The sequence below is a fragment of the Monocercomonoides exilis genome (assembly GCF_001643675.1).
Source record: "Monocercomonoides exilis strain PA203 chromosome Unknown scaffold38-1042076, whole genome shotgun sequence".
NCBI lineage: Eukaryota > Preaxostyla > Oxymonadida > Polymastigidae > Monocercomonoides > Monocercomonoides exilis.
Window position 1 is genome coordinate 784,286 of NW_027150583.1, and position 26,639 is coordinate 810,924.

Consider the following 26,639-nt stretch of genomic DNA (forward strand, 5'->3'; position numbering starts at 1 on the left):
GATATAATAAAACACTAAGTTCTATTTAAAAAAAAGATCTGAATCATTTATGCAACAAAGAGAAAATTGACTGATTGATAACAAGAGTTTTTCTTTTATATATCAAATTAATTTTATTTGAAAATTGAACTCATATTTCGTTTTCAATTGAACAAATCCATATGAAAACGTCATTTTTTTGTTTATTTTTTTTAACAATAAATATCCACATTGTTTGATGGTATTTTTCTTTTATTGAAAACATGAAGTGTTTCACATTTTCTGAAAAAAATGTTTGGGGAAATATTTTTTTTTTCCAGTAAGTTGAAAGAAGACTGTGAAAAGAACAATCAATCTGTTTTTTCACAAACATTTCGAGTGAAAAAAATGAGATGAAAAACAGCATCAAGACTCTGTGGGAAATGTGAAAAAATATATTGATCTCGAAAAAGGCATTTCCATGAGTAAATGTGAAATCTGTGACAATTGAATCACTTTTGACGTTTCCCTTTCTTCGAAAAAACAAATAATAAAAACAGAACAAAAGATAATGGAAGATCTGTTCCAAATGAATCATATGCCAACAGTTTTATTCTTGATGCTCCCGTTCAGGAAGCACTCTCATTTTCAGAGAGAAAAATATCAATGATAGAAATGCAACAAAAACACAAAATGGAAGCAATACAAAAACAAAAACCGAAAAGAGATGCGATATATTTCAACAAACAAAAAACGAGAAGCTTCTTATTGAAGTTAAAAGCCATTTTCAATTTTTCTATTTTCAACAATTCTGCACAGAGCAATTCGTTTCTCAACGATTGCACATGCTGCCAATGTTGGAATCTGATTCACTGCTTTTGCTTTTGCTAATTTGACTCTTGTCAACTTTGCTGTCTTTTTTGCCACAGCTCTCAGCATTGCAGGTGAAAAGAGCATCTGACATGGTGAGCGCAACTGCACTTGCTGGAAAGTGTTGGATGAACTCTCTTTTCAGATCTCCCAAACAAGGCCTGCTTGCAGATGGTTGCACGAGGCACATCTTCACCATTTCCCCAAAAGATGACTCCTCCATCATTTTTGCATCTGGTCTTTCTCCATTCACAATCTTCTGCCCCGCCACCTCTCCCTCATAATCCCCAAATGGGACCTCCAGTGTCAGGCACTCCCACAGCATCATCCCAATCGAGAATGACACCGACTCCTTTGTTGCCCCCATCTTCTTGTTCATCAGCAACTCTGGAGCCTTCCATCTCAAACACTCTTTTTTGAAACTATCTTCATCCTCAAAGGCAGATGAGGGCAGGGAATTATCATCATCATCATTATCATCGGTTGTTGAAGTGACAACAGTTGATGAAGAGATGGATGAAATATCTGAACTATCATCTGATAAAAGGTCTGAGTGCATCACAATACAGATCACCATGTGCTCTGAGAACAAAACAATGTGCGGACTCAGATTGGAAAGAGAAGAAAGTGGATTTTCCATTTCATCAAAAGAGTGAAGCGCGAGATTGGCCACCCAGAACAGAATTTGGGCAGCTGTCTGCTCCCTCTCTTCCAGCGTGCCAATCGCCATCTCCTTTGTTTTATTCCTTCCATGAAGCAACATGAACAGTGAATCCCTCAGATCCACAATCAGCTTCTCATGAGGGGATGAGCAGGCCATTGCATCCACCAAGTTCGACATCGATGAGGTGGTGGGGCACATACTCTCTGGTCGGATAAAAGTGGAATCTGTATCTGTTGTTGAGGTTGATGAAATTGATGGTGATGGTGTTCTCTTTCTTGTTTCCTCCTCAATTTCTTTCTCATCAACCTTTTCCAACATCCATTCTGGGATCTTGTCGGAGTCTTTTCCCAATATGTATTCAGTTGAGCCGCTCTCAGCCAGCAAATGCTCTGATGACTCTGAGTGTCCCAAGCTTTTCGCATACACTCTCTTCTTCATCCTCTCTTCATTCTTCTTCTCTGCCTCCCTCTCTGCTCTCCTCCACTGCTCCTCTGGTGACATCTCCATCGTCACCATCTCAAACGCCTTCGGATCCTTTCTGATGTTATCATTCACCATCTCTCTCAGATCTTTGTTCTCGTTCTTCGCCTTCCTCCATCGAACAATGAATATTATTGATACAATCAGAACAATCAATAATACCACAACAAGAACAATCACAATCAATAACAAATATGATTTCCCTTCTTTCCCTCCTTCAACCACTTTTTCATCTCCTTTGACATATGATTCGGTTTTGTTCTTCAGAATCAGCGGAGAAGTTGATGCCTGTTGCTTCCCAAACAATATCATCACAGACACCTCTGTTTCATCTGAAGCCAATGAAATATTCTCTGATGGAACTCTTCCAATCACTTCTGCTTCTGAAACAAAACTGTCTTCCTCAAACTGATATGTCTCAACCAACTCCACATCTCCTGTTTTATACACCAGTCTGAATGACAAGTCACATGGCACAAAAAGGGATCCCTTGAATTTCACAACAACATTACCACCATTTTCAATGAGAGATGCCTCTTCGAGCTTTGGAATGAAGAAAGGAGATGACCTTTCTCCTGCTATTCCGCCAAGAGTGCATCCATCATTCAAAACCCAAAGGGAAGAATTGGGCATCAACCCATCTCCACCTTTCAAACTATTTATGTTCAATATTCCAGAATCTGAACAAAGGATGTTTCTTCTCACTGATGGATATTTTTCAATGAACGGATTGTTGTTCTCAAACTCTCCTTTCTCAATTGTCGCATTGCCAGTGGAAATGGATAATCCACCTGACGAAGCATTCAACATTGATGAATCCTTCATCACCAATGAAGTGTTTGAAAAATGAACAAGCGATCCACTCCATTCGCATATTTCTCTCAAATCATCATTTCCCTCCATTTCCCTTTCCCTTTCATTCGAAAGCACTCCAACAAATCGACATAAATCCATCAAAATATCCCTCGCATTTCCTATCTTCATGATGTTTCCTTTGTCAGACACTGAATAACAATTTGAACAAGTGCAATTAGAAAGTGTCATTTGAGCAGAAGTTGAAGATGCTGAAAGAACAGAAGCTCCTTCTGAGTTCCTCGTACAGTTGCTGAATGAGCAGATTCCAATAGATATTGAACTCGAAGATGAGTCGTTTATCTCAATGATGCAACCTTCAGACAATTTCACTCCATCTGCAGATGCTCCATTTAAAACAACACTTTCACAACTGCATATCTCAAATATATTTGCTGCCGATTCAATCTGTTCCAGTTTCACATTTGTAATATTTATCTCGTCTCCATTAAGCAAAAATGAAGGCTTCTTGAATGAAAGCATGAATATTGAGCAGTTGTCAACATGAAGAATTCCATTTTCGATGTTCAGCAATGTTGAATTGAGAATAATAGATTCTATGTTATCTGATTGGCCAACTAAAGAAAAATCAACAAATGAAACAGAAAGTTGTCCATTCGCTTCATGAATGATTGAACTTCCAGAATAAGAAAACGACTTGCCAAAGGAAAACTCAACACTTTCGATCCGAACTTTCTCTGAAGTTGTGATAAGATTTCCCTCGTCTCCAACAATTGTTGAGTTCAGATGCACCAAAGCAGTTGAGGGAGATTCAAGTGAGCGGATGATCACATCATGCACATCACGTTCCCCATTGATGATTGTTTCCTTTGAAATCAGCAGCTGAGAATAAGATGATGGAATAATATGTGTCACTCCTTCACTCAAAGACTCACAAGGCACTTCAAACCCTCCACATTGCTTGCTGTCTCCATGTTTGTCTGCAACTGAAGAAACAAATATCGTTTCGCTCTGGTATTTCACAACCCTCACCAGAAGATCTTCTTCGTCCAGAAAAGAATCTGTTATGCAGCCCCATACTGCCAGTTCTTTCACAAACGGTGTTCTGAAATCCAAAAGGAATTGGTCATCAACAATTTGTGTTTCAATTGAGCGGCATCGAATATACACATCTCTCCCTCTCAATGCAGAGTTGTCTCTGAACGTGATGTTGGATAGCATAAAGTTCAGAGGCTGCTCAACCACCGAGGTGCATTCCAGAAACAGCCATCCACCTCTTCCTGTGGTGGAGCAGAAGCACTCAGAAATCGTGCAAAATGAGCAGTCAAAACATCCTCCTTCGTTCAACATGCAAAACATCCCTCCTCCCTTTCCACACCTTGTTCCACCACACTTCTTTATCGTTGTGTTTCGCATCACTATTTTCAATGGCTCATTATTAATATCCTGAATGATGGAAATATCATCAGTCGTATTCTGGGTTACTTCTTCGAATAAACTCCACTCAATAACAATATCTTGTTCATCTTCATTTTTTTCTCTTCTTGAACTCTTTGAAATGCTCAATCCGCTTGCCCCATCCAGCTCAACATTCTTCATCGTCATGTTTTTAATATTCAAAGTCGTTGTTGACAACAGTGAAATAACATCCTTTGAAAAGTGTAAAGATTGCATTGTTACAAATTCCAACACAACTGTTCCACCATCTGCCTTGATCAACCCAAAGCTGATTATTTTTTCTCCGCTTTCTTCCATTTTAGTGAATGAACAGTCCTTCACAGTCAACAATCCCTCACTTGAGCCAACATAAATCAAAACATTCACTCCACTTGCGAATGAAGATGGAATCACAAAGTTTATCAGTTCGAAATTTGTCTTGTCCAGAATTTTCATTGCTGATCCTTCTGATCCTTCAAGCGATGAAACACACTCCAAAAAGCACGTGTCTGCATTGTTTGAGCTTATTGAAAACCCACTCACATCAACACATTTCTGAAGAATTCCTTTTCCAATGATGCTGATAATCCTTTCGTTTGCTTTTGGCATTTTTGCCAACGAATAATCGATTGACAAACAAGGATAATCTGAAAAACCACAGGCAAGTATATCTTTCCCATCACCTCTAACAAACACTTCTGAGCCAAGTGAGAGCCAAAAATACACCAGTGGAATGGCATTCGCTGTGTCACTTCCATGAAAGCCTCTCATCGAATCCAACGAAATATCATCCAGATTCTCAGACACAAATGGGAGAGAGGTGTTTGTGATGCTCTTTGTCAAGTCGGATGATTCAACAAAAAGGTCATTTCCATATCTTGCAATATTAGGCTTGTCTGCCTCAAAAATTTGAGATGAGATTACAAATGAAGAAAAGCCATCGATCAACTCCAGTGACATCCCTCCTCCAAGTCCAGTTTTTTCATCTTCTGCTGGTGCTGTGCATCCTGTGAACGTGCATGAAATAACATTCATTTGAATATTTCCTTTTATCTGAGCATTGATGGCCCCTCCTCTGCTTCCATCAGCCAGCACTGAACATCCATCAAAACCACATTCTTCAATATTAATTTCTCCATTTGAATTTTCATCATGGCTATTGTCAATGCTTATACAGCCTCCACTTCCTGCTGCTCTTTCGATTTCTGAAAAAGTGCAGTTCGTCATTTTCAGCCACGGAGTGCTCATTAACTCGGTATTTGTGCCGCTTCCAGACAAAGAGATCAACGGAATTCCACTCAAAGTGATTGATGAAGCAGAGAAAGAATCAACCGCCAAGGTTCCAGATTCAACAGATAAGAATAGCAATGATAATTCAGATAAAGGATTTTGAAGAAATAGTGAACAGTGAGACAGAGTCAACGAAGAAGACAAACAAGAAATAAAAGTGGAATGTGATGAAAAAGAAGAAGAAAGAGAGAAGATAAGTTTTGATAATTCTGTTTCAACATTCAATGAAATCATCTCTGAATTGGATGTTGAACTTGAATCAGAAACTGTCCATCCACTTTGATCGTCTTCTCCTCTGATATCATGTTTCTGTTCAGAAAAGGTCAATTCATCGCTCATCGCAATCATTTCGCTCACAACAACTTTCTTTTCTCCTGTTAATCGTGCGAGTGAGTGCTTCATTGTCAAACAGGGGAATTGGACGATTCCACAGTGTGAGTGATCAGATGCCTCAACGTTGCTCACACGTATTTCTTCTGGGGTGGGAAGGAGATAAATGCACAGAGGGACAGCCAAAGTTGTATTTCCCTTGTCATATCCTCGAACCTTATCAAAAGAATCCAAAGAGGCTGTCACGCAAGTGATTTTCTGTGACTTTGCAGTTTCTTCCAGATTTGGTGAAATGACAAAGATGTCTCTTCCCCATTTAGCCGTGTTCGTTACAAAGGAAGAAGAAATCAGGAATTCTGGATTTTCATTCAATAATCGAAGAAGGATTCCTCCGCCAAGACCATTGGATGACGAACAAAAGCACTCATCAAAAGATCCACCATTCACTTTCACCTCATTTTCATTCCCAACACATAGCATCATCGAGCCTCCATTTTCCGAAGTTGTGCTTCCACAACCTTCGAATGTGCAAAAATTCAAATTGGCGTTGACCTTTTCGTTGGAAAATGAGATGACAGCAGCTCCGCTCGTTGTTTTTTTTATTCCCGCAAAGGCACACTCGTAAAGTGTCAATGTAATTTCATTTGTCGAAGAAAGCAAAAACAATGAAGTTGTGGAGATAGTCTTTGCCCAGTTCACATTTTCCATCTGCAGCATTCCATTATGAACATTGATCAGCTCTGTTGTGAATGCTGTTTCTGTTGATTGCCCACTTCCAGCAGATATATTCAGTCTGCTGATACTCATCTCTCCTGCTCCAGTAATCTCAAATACCCTTGAATCACGATTGTTCGGATGTATTGGATCATGCACAAGTGAAAGGTCACTTACAGTCAATGTGCCTATAGAAATAGAAAATAGAGATAAGCCTGGTTCTTCAGATTCAATTTGGATTGTTGTGCTCGTATCACTTTGGCCATATATTGTGTACGTATTCACTCCACAATCCACACTTTTAGTTTCTGTGATCGTTCCCGAAAATATTTCTACATTGGGAACCAAATCTGGAATGAGTTGTGTGAGGCAACGGCTGATGGTGCTGCATGGATAAGATTCATAAATTCCACATGCAAATGTGTCAACAGCATTGGGTTTTGTTGTAGTTGAAGAAACAAATCTTGTTCTTCCATAATCATTTCGAAGCCAACTGCTTGTATCGACAATGGAGTAGTATGATTTGCTAACTCTATTTGATGCATTCCTTGTTGAATAGCATGTGGAATCAATGTTATTTTCTGTTGAGTCTTGAAGAATAATATCATGCCCAGCATTTTTACAAGTGTTATTGTGGAAAAAACAATAGAAAAATAGAACTCCATTATTATTTGAATTTATTTGTTGACATACAGCACCAGCTCCATAAAGAGAATCACATTGACAAAAGAGACAATTTGAAATGACAACTTGATCCGTGCATCCCCAATGCTCAATTGCTCCTCCAGTGGATGAAGCTGAATGATTTGCTTTGCAAGAGATAAACAATGAATTAACAATGCACGGCTTTTGTTTTTTCGTCATCGTTGGACGTAGATCAATAGCCCCTCCATCGTCACCAGAAGAGCAATTATTAAACAAACAATCATCAACCATTGATTGCGTATTCACATTCTCAATCATTATTCCTCCACCTCCTAAATCTTTTGTTGCTGCTGCAGAACATTGGACGAATGCTGTATGAATCACAATGCATTCAGCGATTTTCAAAGCATGCATTCCTCCGCCTCTCGTGGATGATGCATTGCATCTTGTGAATGAAGAATTTTCAACTTTCAGAATGGTATTTGAATTATCATGCACATAAAGAGCACCTCCTTGTTCGGCTGTGCAGTCTGTCCATTCACATAATGAAAATGATTGGCTTTCTGTTGTGTTCATTTGTTCTCCTGGTTGAAGATCATTAGTTTCTCTTTTCCCATTGCTTATTGTCGTGTTTTTGCAGACGAATTCATGTGAAGAATGAGATCCACTCGAAATACCTCCTTCAAACACATTCACACATGAATAAATGAGGCCGTTCTCCATTGAACTTCGAAAACATGAATGCTCCATTCGATAATCACTGTTCTTTTCATATTTCACAGACATGTTCCTGAAGGCACAATTATCAATCTGTTCACTTTGGCTCTTTCCAGATAGCAGAAAATAATCTGAAGATGAAACTGCCAGATCTGTGATGATTGAGTTTCTCAAAATGGCAAAATTAGAACCACCAGATGAAAATATGAGGCTGTAAGGGTTCAGATTCTTTTGAGGGATCAAAGTCATGTTTGTGAGGCAGATTGACCCGCGATTCAAATAAAACGGAGATTCCGATTTTTGGTGGGAAATGCAGGAATCAAGCATCACATTTGATTTATCTGCTATTAGCATCAAAGGTGAAGACAAATGTTCAATTGCCACATTTTTCAGTCCAACTGTAGAATTGTGCAATCCCAAAAATGTGTTTTTCACTGTAGAAAGTTCTGACTGGAATCCTTTCACTTCCAACAATGCATTCTGTTCAATCAAGTAATTAACATCAATCTCTGACAGATATTGTGCATCATTTGAATAACCTGAACACAAATAAAGAAAATTATTGAAATAATAATAATTTGAAAAAAGACCTTGGTTTTCAAATGGGACTGTTCCAGAAATATCCCGTGCTTCAAATGCCTTCCCAAGAATCAAACATGCTAAAAGGAACAAATGCATTCTCGAATGGAATGAAAATCAATTTTGAGTAGGAAATTTTTATTTTTTTCCGGACGATCAAATAGAAATAAATTATGGTTGTCAACACAATTGGAAAGTAAAAAGGATTTCATTCAGCAAATCACTTTTTGGGCTTTTGAAATACATCTGGAGCATATCCAAAGCATGTGGCTTTCTTTGGTTTTTGTCAGGCATGAATCGGTATTTGCTGATGCACATTAAATTCTTTCACTTCAAAAAAATAAAATAAAATAAAAAATTTAAAAAGGATGAAACTGAATGAAAGATAAAAAACCTTTTCAAAAAGAAATTGATGTCCAGCAAAGTTATAAAAAGGTGAAAATCTCCCATCCAAAAAATGATCTCAAAATCATCCTTTGAATGCGTTGTTTTGAATTGTCAAATGTCATTTCTCTCATTGCTCTCAAATGATGAATCTTTCTTCATCCACCTTCTCTTTCTTCCACTTGTCTGCTGCTCAACTGCTCTCCCTTCATAACTTTCCCCAACTTTCACAGCATCTCACAGTCAATTCCTTTTTTCTCTTCATTTTCCTCTCTCCAACATTCAACTCTTCCCTCTTCTTCTCTTCATTTCCTCTCTTTAACATCCTCTTCTCCAGCTTCTTTGTGTCAAACATCCAAATATGTTCTTCTGCTTTATTCGTCACCCGCTTTCTTGCTCCTTCTCAGTTTTGCATATTTATCCAATCAATGCAAACAGCCAATGTTTGTTATTCAAAAACACTCATCTGCTTTTTATTGTGAAAAGATGCCTTCAAAGAAATTCTTTGTTCCAATTGAAAGGACATGCAATGTGAATCTTCTCTTCTCATATACTTAAAAAAAAAAGAAAAAAAAATTCCAAAAGATTGAAAAAAAACAAACAAATAAAAGAATAAAATGTGTTGTAATTATAACTCAAAAACACATTTACAAAAACAAAAAATAAAAATAAAAATTAAGTCTATCGTTTCTCATATTTCCATTTCTTCAAATTTTCCATCATTCAAAAAAACAAACACTTTCTTCAATCAAGCAAGCGCACAATTTGCCCTTCTTTTCTAGCCAAACATTCTCATTGCAAAAAACTAACAACCTTATTCATTTGTCTCTTCTTCCTTCACAATCTCTTGCTCTTTTCTTTCCATTCTGCATTGGCCCTGTTTCTATCTCAATCTTCTTCTTCTCATCAACCTTATCCTTTCATTTTCTTTTCAATTTTCTTCTTTTTCTTTTCTCTCTTCCTTGTGCTCCAATGATTTTATCTTTTCTTCCCAAGCAATTTCCATAAAAGCAAATTCTCGCCAAAGCCAGCGCTTTTCTGATAAACTTGTGTGTATTTCATTTCAAAAATGATGTAACTTCAAAATATATCGAGCCAAAATATCTAAAAAGATGATGGAGAATTGTGAAAACCAATTGAATAGATTTTACGAACAAATGACTTAAACCTCACAATGAATGTCACGTGGTTGATGTTCAAGGAACGTCCAAAATATTGCTTTTCAATGTTAAAATGCAACCAATACATTTTCGACAAATCTAATAAAGTTGCAAAGGAAATGGAAACACATTCAAAGAAGAATGCAGATCGGAATGGAATTGAATGTGGATTTGGGAAACTGACGAAATCAATGAAATCATTTTGGCTTCACTTGGAAAGGCAAATGAAACATATTGGCTATTGAAGATAATGTTGGCAAAAAAATGATGGAGTACTCAAAGGAATATTCTGTTTCTGCGTAAAGTGTTTGTGGTGTTTTGTCAAAGGAATCAATATCTGCTTCGCTGTTGACAGTAGTTTTGCTCTGACTGTTCAAAAGGGGAATCCTCGCGGACTCTTCTTTTATGTGTTGCCTTTCTAATGGATTTTTTTTGATCTGGCTGTTGAACTGCACTGATTGAATGAGGATTTGATGGTGTTCCTTCTGTTGAAAAAGTCCTCGCTTTTAATTCTTTCACTTCCGCACCTTCATCGTAAAAAAAGAGTTAAATAGTTCCTGCCTTTTCTTTTTCAATGATGCCCTTGCAATAAGGTTTTATTTGGGATTTTCAATCATCAAATCATCTGTTATGGTTCCACAAAAATTCTTTTCTTGAAATCAATAACTTTGTAACCAGATTAAAATAAGTGGTACATATTTTGCCTGTGGACGCAAAAACATGGTAAATGCAGAAGATAGTGGTACCTATTTTTTTTTTTGTTTGATCCTAGAAAAAATGTGATAAACAACAACAAATATATAAATTTGAAATGTTTATATCACTTAAAGTTTTATTTTTTTGCACATTTTTGTAAACATATTATGCTCGTTTTTCAGAAAATATGGGATTGATCAATTTTCGTTGTCATTTGATCCTGACTGAAATGGAAACAAACATATCTATTTCGAGATATTTAAGAATGTTTATGGACCCTGATTGCGCTTGGACATGGTGTCGAGTGCAATTACTTAATTGCTGTTCCAAAAAATGCACAAATTGTCAGAAACAAATGAATTTATGTCTTAATATGGGGAAGCGTTGCTGGATATGTAAAAATTGCAAAAGAAAAATAAGTGTTTATAAGGACTCTTCGTTTTTCATGTCAAAGATTGGGGTATCAAAACTTCTGCAACTTTTGCTTTTATTATATATGAAATTAAATTTCAAACAAACCTCGTATTTAGTAGGCATAAGCAGAGATACTGTTTCATATTGGGCAAGTGTTTCTCGAACAGCTGCTGTTAACACTGTTGCGAAAATGGATTTGACATTGGGAGGATCAGAGTGCATCGTTGAAATAGATGAAGCTGTTCTTCGCATAAGAAAATTCAAAAAAGGAAGGGATAAGCAATAAATATGGATCTTTGGAATGGTGGAGCGAAAAACTGATCGAAACCAAGGAAAATGTTTGATAGTTCGTGTCGAAAACAGAAAGAAAGAAACTTTAATACCCATTATTGAAAATTTCGTAAAAAAGCAGACAACAATTTATACTTACGAGTGGCGCGTGTATTCCTGTTTGAATTCTTTGGGTTTTAAACATTCAACAGTTTGCCATAAGTATCGGTTCAAAGAAAAAACAACATCTGCTTGCACGAATATTATTGAATGGCTTTGGAGTCAATTAAGAAGGTTTTTGCCACGTACAAGTACAAGATTAAAATTTTTAGATAATTATTTGGCAAGTTTTATGATGGAAAAAAACAAACCTTTACATTATCACGAGTATATCAGAATAATTTATGATTTTGTTCCTACAAAGGAGTACGAAAATCAAAAGGAGCAAATAAGAGATTTTGTCGATGAAAACACAGAGACTGATAGTGATATAACTCTAACAGCTGAAGGATCATCGGACGAGGATCTAGGAGCAGGTGATGGAAGTGATGCTTCTGAATACACTGAAAATTGAGTTTTTTTATATTTTTTTCACATTCACAAAATATCACAAGAATTCACTCAATGTTCTCATTTATTTTCTTAAAACAGCATAGAAATTGTCAATGAAGCTTTTTGAGTACATACAAAAGTTTTTCTATTAAAAAAATAGGTACCCCTATCTTCTGCTCTTACCAAAAACATCATTGCTATCATGCAATTGGTTTTGAATGTTTGTTGTGAATAAAACGAAAGCCAACTCTTGAACATCTTTTGATGAAAAACACTTCACATGATGCACTGTTTTCACTTATTTTTTAAAAATTAGGCGCCAATCACTGCTTTATTGCAACTTTATACGAAAATGAAATTTTGATTTTTTTGTTGAAATCGCAAAAAAAAAATGATTAAGAGTTGATAAAGAAAGACAAAAGAAGTTTAGATTGTTCAATGGTTAATAACTCTTCATATTTTTATTAAAACTTTTCACTTTTTCTTTTTTTTTCAGAGAAAAATGAGGTTGATGGCAAAAGATTATAAACATGATTTATTTTTGCAAAGATATTTTGAATTTGATTTGATGTTTAATTAAATTGAATTTTTCAAGTTGGCGTTAGCTTAAATCAAAGCATTTTTGAATAAACAATCTGAAAATGTGTATAATAAAATAAAAAACAGAAAGCAATTCTTCTCCATCAATAATTAAACTCAAAAATAATTATGCTTTCAAATTTTTCTTTCTTATGATAAAAATTTAAACGTTAACATCTGCATCTTTTTCAAAAAAATCCAATTAATATAGGTGTTGAGTATACTATTAGCTGACGCATGCATGTGCTTGTGCAAATAAATGTTAAAGAAAAAATTATATATTGCAGAGAATTTCACAAAAATATATGGGTGATTATTTTTGATATCAAATTATTTCATTCGAAATTTTGATTAGAAAATTTCATTTTAATATTAGCAAAAGAATAGTGAAAAATGAAAAAGTTTATCAAAGGCAATAACATCCTTATTTGTGTTTAACGTTTGTTAATGAAACAGATGCGATGAATTCAGCATTTGAATTCAAAATCAATATTCAATGACAAACAACCTTTGAAAAATCAACACCACGAAAAAAATTATGATTTCAAAAACAATCACACAACTTTTGGATATTATTGTGAGGAAGGAATGTTAATGAAGCATCTTTTTTATCTCCATCAATTGGGAAAAGCATATGAAAACAGAATGAATGAAAGAGAATGAGAAAGAAATGGAATTTGATTGAATATTTGTAGAATGGCATTTTGAGATGAAATGAATGAAACGAGTGTTATTCTGTGAGATGATGAGATTAAAGGAATGAAGAGAAAAGCGAAGGAATACAATGTGAAAGAAAAGAATGAAGAGATATGAAAAACTGAACAAAAAAGAGAAGAATGCGAAGATCAATTTATCCTGGTTGACATGTTCTTTAATTCCCATTTTGAATTTGAGCATTGGGTCAGCTTCTTTTTCAGCCATGTTTGCTACTGTTGTAATTGGTTCTCACAAAACTGAACATTGAATTCTTCATTAAAGCTATCATCATCATTGCTGCTTAATCCTTTTCAAGAAATTTCATTTCATAGATGGGGAAAAATATTTTTCTTCAGGCATTTTTATAGAAAAATTGTGCGCTTTTCGTTGACTATTTGAGAACAAAAAACAAAATTAAAATGAGTTCATTTTTTGACATTCGTGAAATGTTACAAAACTTTACGCTTTGATTTCAACGAAGCCTGCTTCAGGATTTGAAAATCAAATTTATTTCAAAATCTGAGAAAGCGAAATAAAGTCATGAGTGAAACAATTTTTCAATGCCTTATGCAATAAATTTTTGAAAGATCGTATTTTCACCCATATCGCCTTCATCTTCTGGAATTTCATTGAAAATACAGAGAGAAAGAGAAAAAGGCATACGTCTGAATCGTACCATCTTGTTAAAGCTACTAGAAACTCTGAAATTTGTTTATTATTGATTGTTATAATTTATGTTAACTGAAATCACTCTAAAAGAAGCAAAAAATTATGTTGAAAAACTATAAAAAAATTCAACTGATCAATGTACCACAATAAAAATCATTGTTGATCTGTTCCACAATAAAATGTTTTCTCTATTTTATAGGGAGTTTTTTAGCTTCAATGCTCTTTTTATGAGTTATTGCATGTTAAGAATGCATACTTAATTTTATTTTCATTTTAATTTATGATTTCTATTTTTTTGATCTTCGGAAAAGAAGGCTGTTGCTTTTCGCAATCTTTATAACTGAAAAAATAGTAATCAAATGCAAGATGCAACAACCGTTTCAGTTATTGGACGAACTCATTTATTTCGTGTGCACATAATGGATCAAAAACAACAGAAACGAATGATTCGTGGGAATACAATTCTTTTTCATATGTTCAATTTTCATAAGTGTTCAGCCATCAATAACAGTTTCGGTTTCACAAAGTTCTGTTTATAATTGTGTTTTTCATAGTATTGAAGGAGGAGTTCATTGTTTAAATGTTAAGTCAGTTAAAATTGTTAACAATGCCTTCAATTCATATCATGCACTTTTTTATTATAAAGGAGGAGGAGTGCATGCTTGCGAAATAATTTCATGTGCCCTTGTAAGTGGGTGCAGCTTCCAGATGTGCAAGGCTCGCTACGATGGGGGAGGTTTGAGATTTTACAATATCAGTGAACCTGGATCAGGGTGCGTCTATGAAGAAGATGGAGAAGGAGTGAGCTCGTGTGTGTTTGAGCGCAATTTCACTTCGTTTTCGCTTTCATCGACTTGGGGTGGAGGGTTGTATTGTTACAATATTCCAGTTGCATTCAAAGTGAGGAGCATTCAGATCATTTCATGTTCAGCACGACAAGAGGGATGAGGCTTGAGATTGTATCCATTTTGACAAACATCGCAAAACGAGATAATTTATTGTAATTCTTTGTTCTTCCATGAATGCAAATGCTCTGCAGCCAATCCACGAGGACATGAAGTGATGTATTATGATTATTACAATGCCATTTCGACTTCAGACAATCCGTTCTATGAATGCTATTCCACAAATACAGATGACAGAAGAATGTGTTATGGATATAATTTGTCGAGTTCAGGGAGTTGGAAATTTCAGCACACAGAAAAGAAGGATTGGCTGAAGGACAAGACGTTATATGTTTCTGTGAATGGGAATGATGAATATGAACTATGTGGGGCAAATGAATCAAATCCGTGCAAAACGGTGAAGAAGGGATTTGAGATGTGCGAAGTGCAAATTAGCTTGACAATCACACTGATGGAAGGAAATCATGTGAGCGAGACAACAACGATTGAGATTGGAGAAAAGAAGATTTCAGTCATTGGGAAAGGCAAAGATTAGAATTCGATTGGAACAGGAGAACTTTCATCAACTGGAGCGCTGTTCAGTGTGTCAACAGGTCATCTTGGAATGAGCCACTTGAAGGTTGACTGCAACTCAAATGCAAGTCCTTCTTCGCCGAGCGTGGTTGTGGTGTCTGATGGGAGTGGGTCACTCTCATTGGAGGATGTTGTGATCACCACGAGTGTTTCTTCAGGAAATGTGATTCATTTTCAGTGTTTGTGATGCCGATGTCACGGCTGTTGATGGTCGGTGTGGAGACAAAAAAAGTCAACTGAATTGCATCTCCTCAACGATAGAGTTTGGCTCTTAAAGGGAACTGTGCGCAAAACCTGATCCTGGAAAAGGATGTTTCTGAAACGAAAAGTGCTTTTTTTCTTTTAATTAATATTCTTCACTCATTTATTGAACTTTTTATTTCCATTTTTTTAAAAAAAGAATACTTTTAAAACGACAAAATGTTAGAATTTATGTTTTCTTTAAAAAAGAATTTTCACAAATTCGTAACAAAATCCAAAACAAAAACAAAACAAAACATTTATGTGAAGAATTCATTAAACATGGAGCAAACATCAAGTGAATGAAAGAAAAAACGAACAAAAATGTGCAAGCCCAGAATGGTTCTGAATTAAAAAAAAAAACCAACAATTTGAATGAGAAAAACCCGAGAATACAGAGATTGAAATCTTTCAAAACATTACAAAACAATTTTCTGTGAATTTCCGAAGACAGACCCATCCGCTCTGTTCATAGCACAATTCTTATGCCCACTTTCCTTCTTCTTCCCTCTCTTCTTTCAACAAGATCCACACCCTCCATATGTTCTCCATCTCACTCTTCTTTCCTCTCCCTTCCAATAAAAAAACTGCCCCTCGACCTCACTCAACAAACACATCTGCTCCATCAGCCATATGCCTATCCAGCATCCTTTTCTCCGCTTCATCCTCAACCCCCCAACAACCTGCCACTCATCATCCTCTCTCTTTCTTCTGTCTGCTTTTCTCAACCTTTCTGTTCCGAAACACACAGCATCTATCGCCTCCTTCATCATTGCCTGCAACCTTGCAGTGAATAAAACCATCTTACCCTCAAACATTCCTCACCCTATTTCTTTTTCTCTCCTCAACATTTCCACTTTGCGATTCTTTTTCTTCTCTTTCTTCTCTTTCTTCTACTTTTCCAAACTTCATAAAAAACATCATCCCAATTATAAACCTCTTGCATGCTTGGCAAACTTTTATGAATATTCTGTGCCTTCTTCATCCCTTCCGTTTCACTGCTCCTTCTTCCACAACATTTCCGCAGCGCATTCAAGCCCCAATCCATTTATTTTCATTCTATTCATCTTCTATAATGTCCTCTTGAAAAAAGTCTTCCAACAACGTATTTCTTCTTCTTCTCCGTTGTTTCCACTGTTTTATTTGATTCATCTTCCTTTCTAAATTTTCCTCTTGTGCATTCCTCTCATTCATGTTTTTCAAATCCTTTCCGAAAGCACTATCTTTTTAACACACATTCCAATCCTTCTTTCCTTTCCTCCTTTCTGAAACCGCGATTCGCCTTTTCCAACATTACCATTGCATTCATAAACAAAGAATTGTGGGTTTCATTTATAATCAAAACTTTTTTCAGGAGCCAAATGCAAAATAAATGTTTCTTTATTGAAACAACAAAAAAATTATTGATTTTTAAATAATCTTTAATATCAATAAAAATTTATAAATATACCATTAGACATGCATTCATCAACTTGTCTTTTGCATTTCCACTGTTTTACAAATGCATTATAACGCAAAAGTGGATATATCGAGTATTTTCTTATTCAGAAAGAATAATGAAAGATAAATGAATATATATGATTCAACTTTCTAACTTTAACAATAGAAATTAAAGCTTTTCTTCAAATATTGCATTGAAAAATCGTTTGTAACTCCACAAAGTCATAAAATTGAATAATAAATATCTTGCTTTTTTAATGAAAATATTATGGGAAGTAGATCATAATGTTTTTTTAAAGTTTTTCAACATAATTATTTTGCTTCATTCCGAGTGATATCAGCTAACATGAATTATAATAATTAATACTAAATAAATTTTAAAATTTTAAGTGGCTTTAACGAAATGGTACAATTCAGACCTATGCCGAGAAAAAGCAGAGTTATCCACTGGTTTTAAAAGGAAATTACTGAACTGTTAAATGCCCAACGAAATATGAATCTATTTGAAGAATATGGGATGTGAATATTCGTTCAATGAAGATTCTTGATGAAACAAATTGAAAACATAAAAATGCAATTTTTGATTTGGCTTTTCCTTTTTTTTGAAAAAGGAAATAAAAACAAAAATTCTTAGATTAATTTTTATTTTTGAAATTTTGAAAAATGAATAAAAAAAAAAAAATAAAAAGATATGATTTTGGAGTTTCAAAATTAATTGAAAAAAATTTGGTTAAACAATCATGGAATAATCAGAAATATCCAACAACAATTCACAACGGTAGTTTTCGTTGAGAGAATCAAACATTTTATGAGGACTTGTGATGGTATCTTCGTATCCCTCTTCTTCTATCTTTTCAAACACTTTCCTTTTCAACTCTTTTCTTTCCTCTTTTTCCATTTCATCTTTATTCTTTTCGATTTTCAATCGCTTTAAAATATTCATCAAAATTGACAAGTTTTGATAAACTTCATGTTCATTCAATGTGTGCCATTGAATCTTCTCTAAAACACATCAACCGCTTCGCCTCTCAGCAAGTCTTCAACTTTTGCATACCTGCGACAAGCAATTGTTTTTAATAAATCAATGAATGAACTGCAAATACTTCCGTGATAACTCTTTGCCGAGTGAAACACTTTCGCAACGCAACTGATAAGTCCAACAAATTCTTCGTTCCATGATCTGCATGAGCGAAAGAAATCAAAAAATAAATAGAGCCATCTCCTCATTATTATCACTTCTGCTTTTCCATTTTCTTCTTTTTTTCTTTTCCAATCCACATTTCTTGTAAGCACTTCCAGTTCTTTTGTTGACTCTCTTCCAAAATGCAGTTCATTCACAATCACTTCATTCAAGCTTTTATCATTGTCCAATCTGTAAATCAAAAAACCCCAAGCAGATTGAAAGGCAAATTGTGTCAGATTTCTGTGTTCTTGATGGTATTTCACAATTTCTGTCATTTCATTCAGTTACAGTTCTTACACAAAATACTAATGAAAAATGAGAAAAAAGCAAACACAATAAAAATGAAACAGAAATGCTCATACATTAAATACAGGAATGTTGCACAAAGCCATAAAAGCCATTTCCACATCCTTCTGAGCCTCCTCGTTTTCTTCTTTGTTCAGCACAGCTTTCAGAAGACAAGACTCACAAATCGATAACAATTCATACTGGAAGATGCAACTCAGAGAAAAATTGCATAGGCAAAGATCAACTAGAACTTTTTCATTCTTTTCATCTTTTTTCCTTTCTTTTTCTAATTTTCATAAATAATTATCTTCTCAAATCTTTTGTTAAGTGAAGAATATTCAAATTCTTCAATCCAAATTCTTTTCAACGCTTTGCAAAATCCAATATGCTTCAACAGCAAGATTGCATTTCCCCATGATAATGTCTTTTCTTCCATCATTTTGAGTATTTTTTCAAACATTTCTTCTGTAAAAACGGATTCATATTCTTCTTTATTCATTCCATCAATTATTTCATTCATTTCTTCGATTTTCACTTTCTGCTCGCTTTCTGGGCAATGCTCCAGTTCAGAAAACAATTCTTAAAAATTAATTAATGAGGGAAAGCGCTGAGCTCTTAAAAAAATATAAAATGAACAAACTTAAAAATTTATCTGCAAGTGATTGCTCCTGAACATCATCATTGGATTTATCTTCACTGCACATTTCCATTCTGTCTATTATTAGCAAAGATCAATTAACCGCAAAATTTCAAAAGAAAAACAGAAAAACAAACAGAAAAACAAACATTGTTATTGATTGACAAAATAAAGATAAAGTCCAAACTCAATTCCTTTTCTTGGATTAAATCAACGAAAAAAAAGAAATCACAAAGAAGCTGCAATATTGGTCGTATTTAGCCAAATACGAAAGAATTTAATTTCTCTCTGATCGAACCAATAATAATTCATTTCATAAAAATGAATGGAATTTCGATGAATTGTTGAACATTTTGAAAAATACCGCACATATTTGGTATTGCGCATCAAAATAATATTCGTTTTTATATTATTAGCCACATGAAGAAGAGGCAATTAATTATTTAAAGAACAAAACAAAAAAGTGACAAAAAAGCAACAATTTGCACATTAAACTGTGCATTTTAACGTTATTGCAAATTAAAATCTAAACGTTAGAAGTTCTTTTTTGATGATTACCTTTGGAGTTATTTGAAAGCTTTGAATCATCGAAATGATTTTTTCTTTTATTTCAAGGTGTTGGCTGGTTTCTGTGGACATCTTAAATTTAATGTGGAGAGTTAAGTTATTTGTAATCGGGACACTTTTGTAATTAGTTCCTTTATTGAGTGGATTGTCATGTCGAAGGAAAATTGATGGAGGGGAATCAAGCTTTCAACAATTTGCATTTTTTTGATGATTGGGCAAATGATAATTGAACGCATAAGAGAATTTATCAAGGCAACAAAGGACAGCATCGCTTATTGAGCATTGAAAGAGATTTTATTATTAAAGATTTTGAGGCTGAGCGAAGATGAAAGAATTCTGAAAGGAGAAGATTTATGCAATATACTGAACCAAGCACATACGGAACACTGAGTTCATTTCAACACATTTATCGTTTGAAGGTGATTTCCACTTAACGTGTATTTTTCCGAAAAGGCGCTTTCTGCGTTTTTTGGAAAATCATAATTTTAGACAATTTTGTTGATCGTTGTTGATTCGCGGATTTCGGGGTGGTTTTCAATACAAACCTTGAAACATTACGAGCGATACCGAAGCAAGTCCGACAAGACAGAACAGATAACAATAGAAATAGTTGATTAAATTAAGGTGTGTAATCCAATTTTTGTAACATTTATGCATTTTTTATTAAAATAAGAAAGAAAGAAAGAAATTATAAAAAAATTTAAATAACTAAAACTCTTTTTGCAACGTTAATTTCATATTTTCAATTTTTTTCTCTCTTTTGGTGTAACCTTGCTGTCCTTTTGACTTCAGTTAATAATAATAAATGGCTGGGAAGAAATGATGAAAGATAGGCTGCATCAGTCAAAGAGGTGAGAAGACGGTCATATTTTTTAAAAAAGGTATTGTTTCATTTTGAAATGCAAATTTTTATTAATAATTTTTTTTTCTTTTAATGTTTTTATATACGTACTTATTTTGCAAACTTGTTTAAAAACTTCATCCAAAACTGATTCTATCTGCAGATGATTGTCAATCCCATCTGAAGTGTCTGCTATCGCCTGTTGAGGCACTCACCATCGTCGTGTTTGTCGGCCTGTGTTTTTAACAGCATCTGAATGGAGAAAAGTGACATTAACAGAAAGGAGATGCTAATGCAGTCATCCGAGTCTTTTGATATGTGTGAAGGGGAAGAAGGGGAAGAAGGGGATGAGAAAGGAGAAGAGGGAGAAAAAGAAAATTACGATCATCTCCAACTGTTTTATCAGCCTTCTTCTTCTTCTTCTTCTTCTTCTTCTTCTTCTTCTTCTTCTTCTTGCTGTCACCTTTCCTCATTCCTCCTCTTCTCTCGCTTCACCTTCGACTGGTTGAATGGCATGGATGACGATGACGATGACAATGATGATGATGATGAGGATGAGGATGAAGATGAGGATGAAGATTATCTTCCACCTATTCTGCCTTCTCCTCTTCTCATTCTCCACAACATTTCCCTCTCTCTCCAAAGGCATTCTCACACTCTCCTCTTCGTTTCTGTTGGGTGTGACATATCAGAACTGCTCGCATCCATTCTGGGAGAGACAATCTGTTTGGAAGGGAAAGGTTGTTTAAGGGGAAAGGTGGCTTATGTGCCTCAGGTGTGTAAGTTAAAAAGAAAAAAAATATTTATTATTTTTTATTTTGAATTGTTTTGTTTTCTTCTTCTTCACTGATTTATGATATATCCATCATTTCTTTTTCAAAATTAATTTTTTTCTTCTCATTCAAATATGCCTCACATATCTGTTCCTCCCTCTTTCCCATTCAGATTTGCTTCATCTTCAACTCCGCCATCAAATCCAACATCCTCTTCCACTTCTCCCTCTTCATTCAATCATGCTGTTTGGAACAAGATTTAAGCCATTCTTCCTGGCAGAGATGAAGCAGAAGTGGGCGAAAGAGGATACAACCTGTCTGAAGATGGAGGAATATGAGGACAGAACTCACTCAGATTGTCTCTTCATCGGCAGAGGTGTTTGTGCTGGATGACATTTTTTGTGAGTGTTCAATGCGCAATGCTAAGCAGACACTGGTGATCAAATGCATCAACAAACAGCTGAAAAGGAAAAACTGTCTTGTTGGCGACACACCACACGAAATATCTGCCTTATTTTGACTCAGCCATAGCGATGGAGGAAGAAGAGGGGATCAGAAAGATAGGCAGGGCGGAGGAGTTTTAGAGGGTTGAGAAGGAGATGAGGGCGTTGGTGAGGGAGGAGAAGGAAGGAGGAGAAGAAGAAGAAAAGAAGAAAGAGAAGAAGAAAAGTTGAATGAGAAGGATGAGGGAAAGAAGAAGTTTATGTATCAATTCTATGTCTTATTAGTCTTTTAGATTCAAAAGAAGAAGAAGAAAGAGAAAGAGATGGAAAAGAAAGAGAAAAAAGAGAAGAAAGAGGAAAAATTGAAGAAGAAGAAGAAAAAGATGTGAAAGAGAAGTAAGAGAAGAAGAAGAAATTAATTTATTAGAAGAAGGAGAAGAAGAAGAATGACTTGAATTCTGTTTAATAATTTGACATTTACCAAAATTTTTTATTTCTTCTTCTCTTTCTCTTTCTTCTTCTTCTCCATCTTCTTCTTCAATTTCTGGCAAAGAAATAAATTCCTCTTTTTCTTCTTCTTCTCTTCTTTCTCTTTCTCTTCTTTCTCTTTCTCTTTCTTCTTCTTCTTCTTCTTCTCTTTCTCTTTCTTCTTCTTCTCCTTCTTCTCCTTCTTCTCCTTCTTCTTCCTTCTTTTCCTTTTCTCCTCATCCTCCTTCTCCTCCTCCTCTTCATCACATGATTCTTTTAAAATCTTTTATTTCTTCTTCCTCTTCTTCTCATTCTCATTCTTCCCCCTTTCTCCTTCTCTCTTCTTTCAAACAATTTCTTTCCGATAAATAGGATGTTCTTCACTCCATCAGACTATTTTTTCATATCAGCAACCTTCTTTTCTACTGTTCTCTTCGGCTTCGCATGCAGCTCCATGTGATCCTTCATCACCATTGTAGTTTCCTTGTATTCATTTCATCTCGCTCAAGCACCCCAATAGAGTGACATTTCATTCTCTGGAGTATACGAAATTATCTGAACAATGATTCTTCACTTTTTTTGTTTAGAAAATAGAATTTCGACCCTTATATGTTATCACAGTTTCATGTTATAGAAAAAGAATCGCATCATATATTTTTGTGCAAAATTTAACTTTGAACAAAAGATTTTTACAATTATTAGTTACAATAACAGTCTTCAAACAACCATTTTATCATTTCATAGAATTACCGCAACAATCAAATGTTATGACTGAAACAACGTTATCAAATATGAATAAAAAAATCAAAAACAAAACAAAACAAAAAAAAAAAATAAATAAATAAATGTTTGTAGTTTGAAACATTCAAAACACCATTTCCTTTTTAAAATAATAATCAAAAAGCCTTGTTTGAGCAATGCAACATTTTAAATAAAATTTATCCAAATTATTGAACTTCAAAATTAGAAATCGAAGCAAGCATGATTCAAAAATGAAAAAAAGTGAAATCTTCAAGTCAGTGAAAGTCTCAAAATAAAAAATAATAATTATTTGTTAAAAAATCATTTATTCACATTTATATTTTACAACTCGACTGATCTTTGTCAAACGACTGATCATTGTCCTTCGACTGATCTCGACAAAGATCTGTCGATAACCCATTATTATAAATAGAATTTCTGAAAAAATAAGGTAAATTATTGATTTATCATTTCCATATTAAATTATGAATCTTTATAGATAAAAAATAAAAAATAAAAAATAAAATTTTGTTTCGTTTTTCATTAACAAAAAATAAAAATAAAATTTAAAAAATTTTTAAATAATAAAAATAATTAAACTCGACAAAATTGTCGGTCGAGTTGTCGAGTTGTTTAAAAAATGTCTGTCGGTCGCAGAGGCTTATTAATAACCCAAGATATTTCACAAGAGACACGAAAAAAAAAAAAAAAAAAAAAAAAAAAAAGGATAAAGGAAAAAACCTAAAAGTCTAAATTTTTTGAAAAGTTCCTTTTGTTTAATTTTCTAATAAAATAAAAATTTCTTATTTTTATCAATTTTCTGTTACGACTCACGTAACTTAACAAAAAAAGAAATAATATCATTGTCAAGATTTTGATTGCATGACAGCGAAATTTGGTGAGAGGGAACAGAAATTTAATTGAAGAAAGAAATTTTTGTTTTATTAGAAAATTAAACAAAAGGAACTTTTCAAAAAAATTTAGACAAATGTTATTTCATAATGTCTTGGAAAAAAATAATTTTTTTAAATTATTTATTTAGTAATATTAATTCAAATGTATTTTTAATTGTTCAATAATTTTTCTTTTTGATTTTTTAATTTTTTTTTATAATAGGGTTTTAACTATATCTTGACCCTTTTTCTTCATTCTGACCCAAAAAAGTGAAGCGTTAACGGTTCAAAAAACAACACAATTTAAAGAAAACAAAATCGAAATGAATTCCTCTAATAACTTTCCTTTTTCCTTCAGCTCGATAATATGTATTATCTTTCTTTTCTTCATCAGAATCGTCGTTTTTAACATTGATATATTTTCTTTTTCTTTTTTTTCTTATCATCCACAACAGTCTTCACTTCATCTTTCTCCTTTTCATCCATTTCATTTTTCTTTTCAATATTCATTTTCAAATGATTTTCCCATTTCACAAAAAGGTTTTCGTCAGTTATCACTTTTCCATTAAAGTTGAATCTATTTCTTCGGGATGGAAGAGGGAAAATTGAAGACTCGGTCAGTTTCAAAAGAACTTTACCAGAAGAATCGTGAAGAACACCACTGGAGACGAAAACTTTCTGAATTACAGAAAGAGATAATGCAGTGTGGATGGCTTGAGGCAGAATGTCGGAAATTGCTGCTCTTTTGGAGAAAGATGAATTAGAAGATGGTGCCTCAAATCTGTTTGTCAGTTCAGATATGAACACCGCAAACACTCCTCTATCCAACGATTGACAGAGGTGTGTGCTGTGTGGAACGAAGGTTACAAAGTCGACTTGTTGTTTTTAGAATTCTCTCCAGATCGATGGATCTGCGTGAAATGAATGAGAGTCAAGAAGAAGAAGAATGTGTTCATTTTCAAGTGACATGCGTTTTCTTCTTTCGATGATGGAAGGTAGAAGAACGGTGAGAGCATACCTTTTAAAGCACTCGTTGTCCATCCAGCAGCTTCCATTTGCTCAAATCTCAAGCGTTGGAGATAACAGGGATTTCAGCTTCTCGGGCAGATTGACACTTGGCCACAAAATGACAGAAGGAAAGGCATATCCGTCCACTGCAACGGCTGCCACGAATGTAGAATTAATCATTCTTTGTGGATCTTTCGTTAAACCTGCTTTCCTATCTGCTGCATTCACAACAAGCTTTTTTGAAACTGTTGGAACGCGTGTTGAAGATTCGTTGATATTTATTATAATAGCTGGATTGAAATGGAACTTTTGATTCAGCTCGTCGAGTGTTTTACTCCAGGGTTTTAGAACACTTCTTCACGAAACAGCCAGATGGTTGATGTCCAAATTCTTAGGAGTTACATTCTTCAGCTCCGGGTGACGCTTGACAAGGACAAATGCCGCAGACATTGAAACTTCTGTAAATGGTACGTCTTCGTCATTGTTGTCGTTTAAAACATTTTCCATCTGAAAAACAAATGAACAAAACATATAAAAAAACCAAAGCAAATCAATTCTCTTGTTTTTTTTTAAAGTTAAACATGTTCCAGACTTTGCTTCAATGTGAATAATATCCAAAACTCTTAGTTCCTTCTTGCCCACTACTGCTGCAGGTCTGCCAACTTTTCCAACTAGCCTTCCTTTTCTGAAAGTTCTAACTGCATATTAAATACCTGTCCGACTGAATTCCTTGGAATTAATAGCATCCATAATACGAACAACTCCATCAACAACTATGTGAGCCATTCGATCCAGCCGACTGTGATACTTCCTGTTCTTTCGCGAAGACATTGCTCGCTGCAGTTTTTTCTTTCCTTCTTTTAATTTTATTTCTGTTGATATTTTCATTTTTTTAATAATATTTTTTAAATCATAATAATTTTATATTTTTTTAATTGAAATGAAATGAAAAAAATCAAAAACAAACATTTTTAATAAACTGAAGGTTTTATTCCCCATGGAACCCTCCAATTCCACACGGAAGTTCAATGAAGGGGCTTAACCCCCCATCTCCACCTCATGCGAAATTGTGTTTGTTTCAAAATGTATTTATTTTTATCTATTGAATTCATGTATAAACTAAAAATTCTTTTTTAATATGAAATTGTGAAAAAAGAAACTGATTGAACAAAAATAAAGGTCTTGATAAAATAATAGTTCAAGATAAAAATATGGCCCAATTGGTGGGGGAAAAAAAACTATTTTTTAAAAAGGTTTAAGTTCGAAACAAAATGTTTCACTTCTTCCTTTTTTATAAAAGTTCTTATCGCATTTCTCAAGTTGCTTTTTCACTTATTTTTTTCATATTGTTGATTTTCAGAAATGTGCAGTTATTGATTGAATGACAAATTTTAATTTTGAATAGCTAGGATATCAAGAAAATTCTTATAGAAACTTGTTAAAATGATTTTCTCAAAATAAGCGAAATTTTTTTCTCCTGAAATCTTTAATTATTCTTTTCAGTTATTTTATTTTTTCCAATCAAATTTTTGAAAAGAATCAAAAAATTTGACTCAAATAAAAAAAAATAAAATAAAAACAAAATTAAAAAAACTTGCAACAAACTAACATGATGAAATATGTGAAGAATAATAAACAATAAAAAAGATTTGTTGCATAACGATATAAAAGCTTAAAACTTCCAATATCAAATATTCGCTAAGAGAGCATCATTTCAAAAAT

General features: G+C 34.2%; 4 protein-coding genes across 4 annotated transcripts; 2 read left to right on the forward strand and 2 right to left on the reverse strand.

The window, feature by feature from the left end:
• Positions 1-327: 327 nt before the first annotated feature.
• Positions 328-8,596, reverse strand: MONOS_11474 (uncharacterized protein; the record flags this gene model as incomplete). The annotated part of the gene is made up of 4 exons (XM_067864007.1): positions 328-1,960; positions 2,135-7,146; positions 7,246-8,457; positions 8,575-8,596. 4 exons carry the CDS (start codon positions 8,594-8,596, stop codon positions 791-793), a joined length of 7,416 nt encoding a protein of 2,471 aa, XP_067723262.1. The 3' UTR covers positions 328-790.
• A 6,383-nt stretch (positions 8,597-14,979) lies between these two features.
• Positions 14,980-15,357, forward strand: MONOS_11473 (uncharacterized protein; the record flags this gene model as incomplete). The annotated part of the gene is made up of 1 exon (XM_067864006.1): positions 14,980-15,357. The coding sequence occupies one exon, from the start codon at positions 14,980-14,982 to the stop codon at positions 15,355-15,357; it is 378 nt and encodes a 125-aa protein (XP_067723263.1).
• Positions 15,358-18,832: 3,475 nt separating this feature from the next.
• Positions 18,833-19,250, reverse strand: MONOS_11472 (uncharacterized protein; the record flags this gene model as incomplete). Its single annotated transcript, XM_067864005.1, has 2 exons — positions 18,833-19,125; positions 19,187-19,250. 2 exons carry the CDS (start codon positions 19,248-19,250, stop codon positions 18,833-18,835), a joined length of 357 nt encoding a protein of 118 aa, XP_067723264.1.
• A 1,597-nt stretch (positions 19,251-20,847) lies between these two features.
• Positions 20,848-21,650, forward strand: MONOS_11471 (uncharacterized protein; the record flags this gene model as incomplete). Its single annotated transcript, XM_067864004.1, has 2 exons — positions 20,848-21,366; positions 21,537-21,650. 2 exons carry the CDS (start codon positions 20,848-20,850, stop codon positions 21,648-21,650), a joined length of 633 nt encoding a protein of 210 aa, XP_067723265.1.
• Between the last annotated feature and the right edge of the window lie 4,989 nt (positions 21,651-26,639).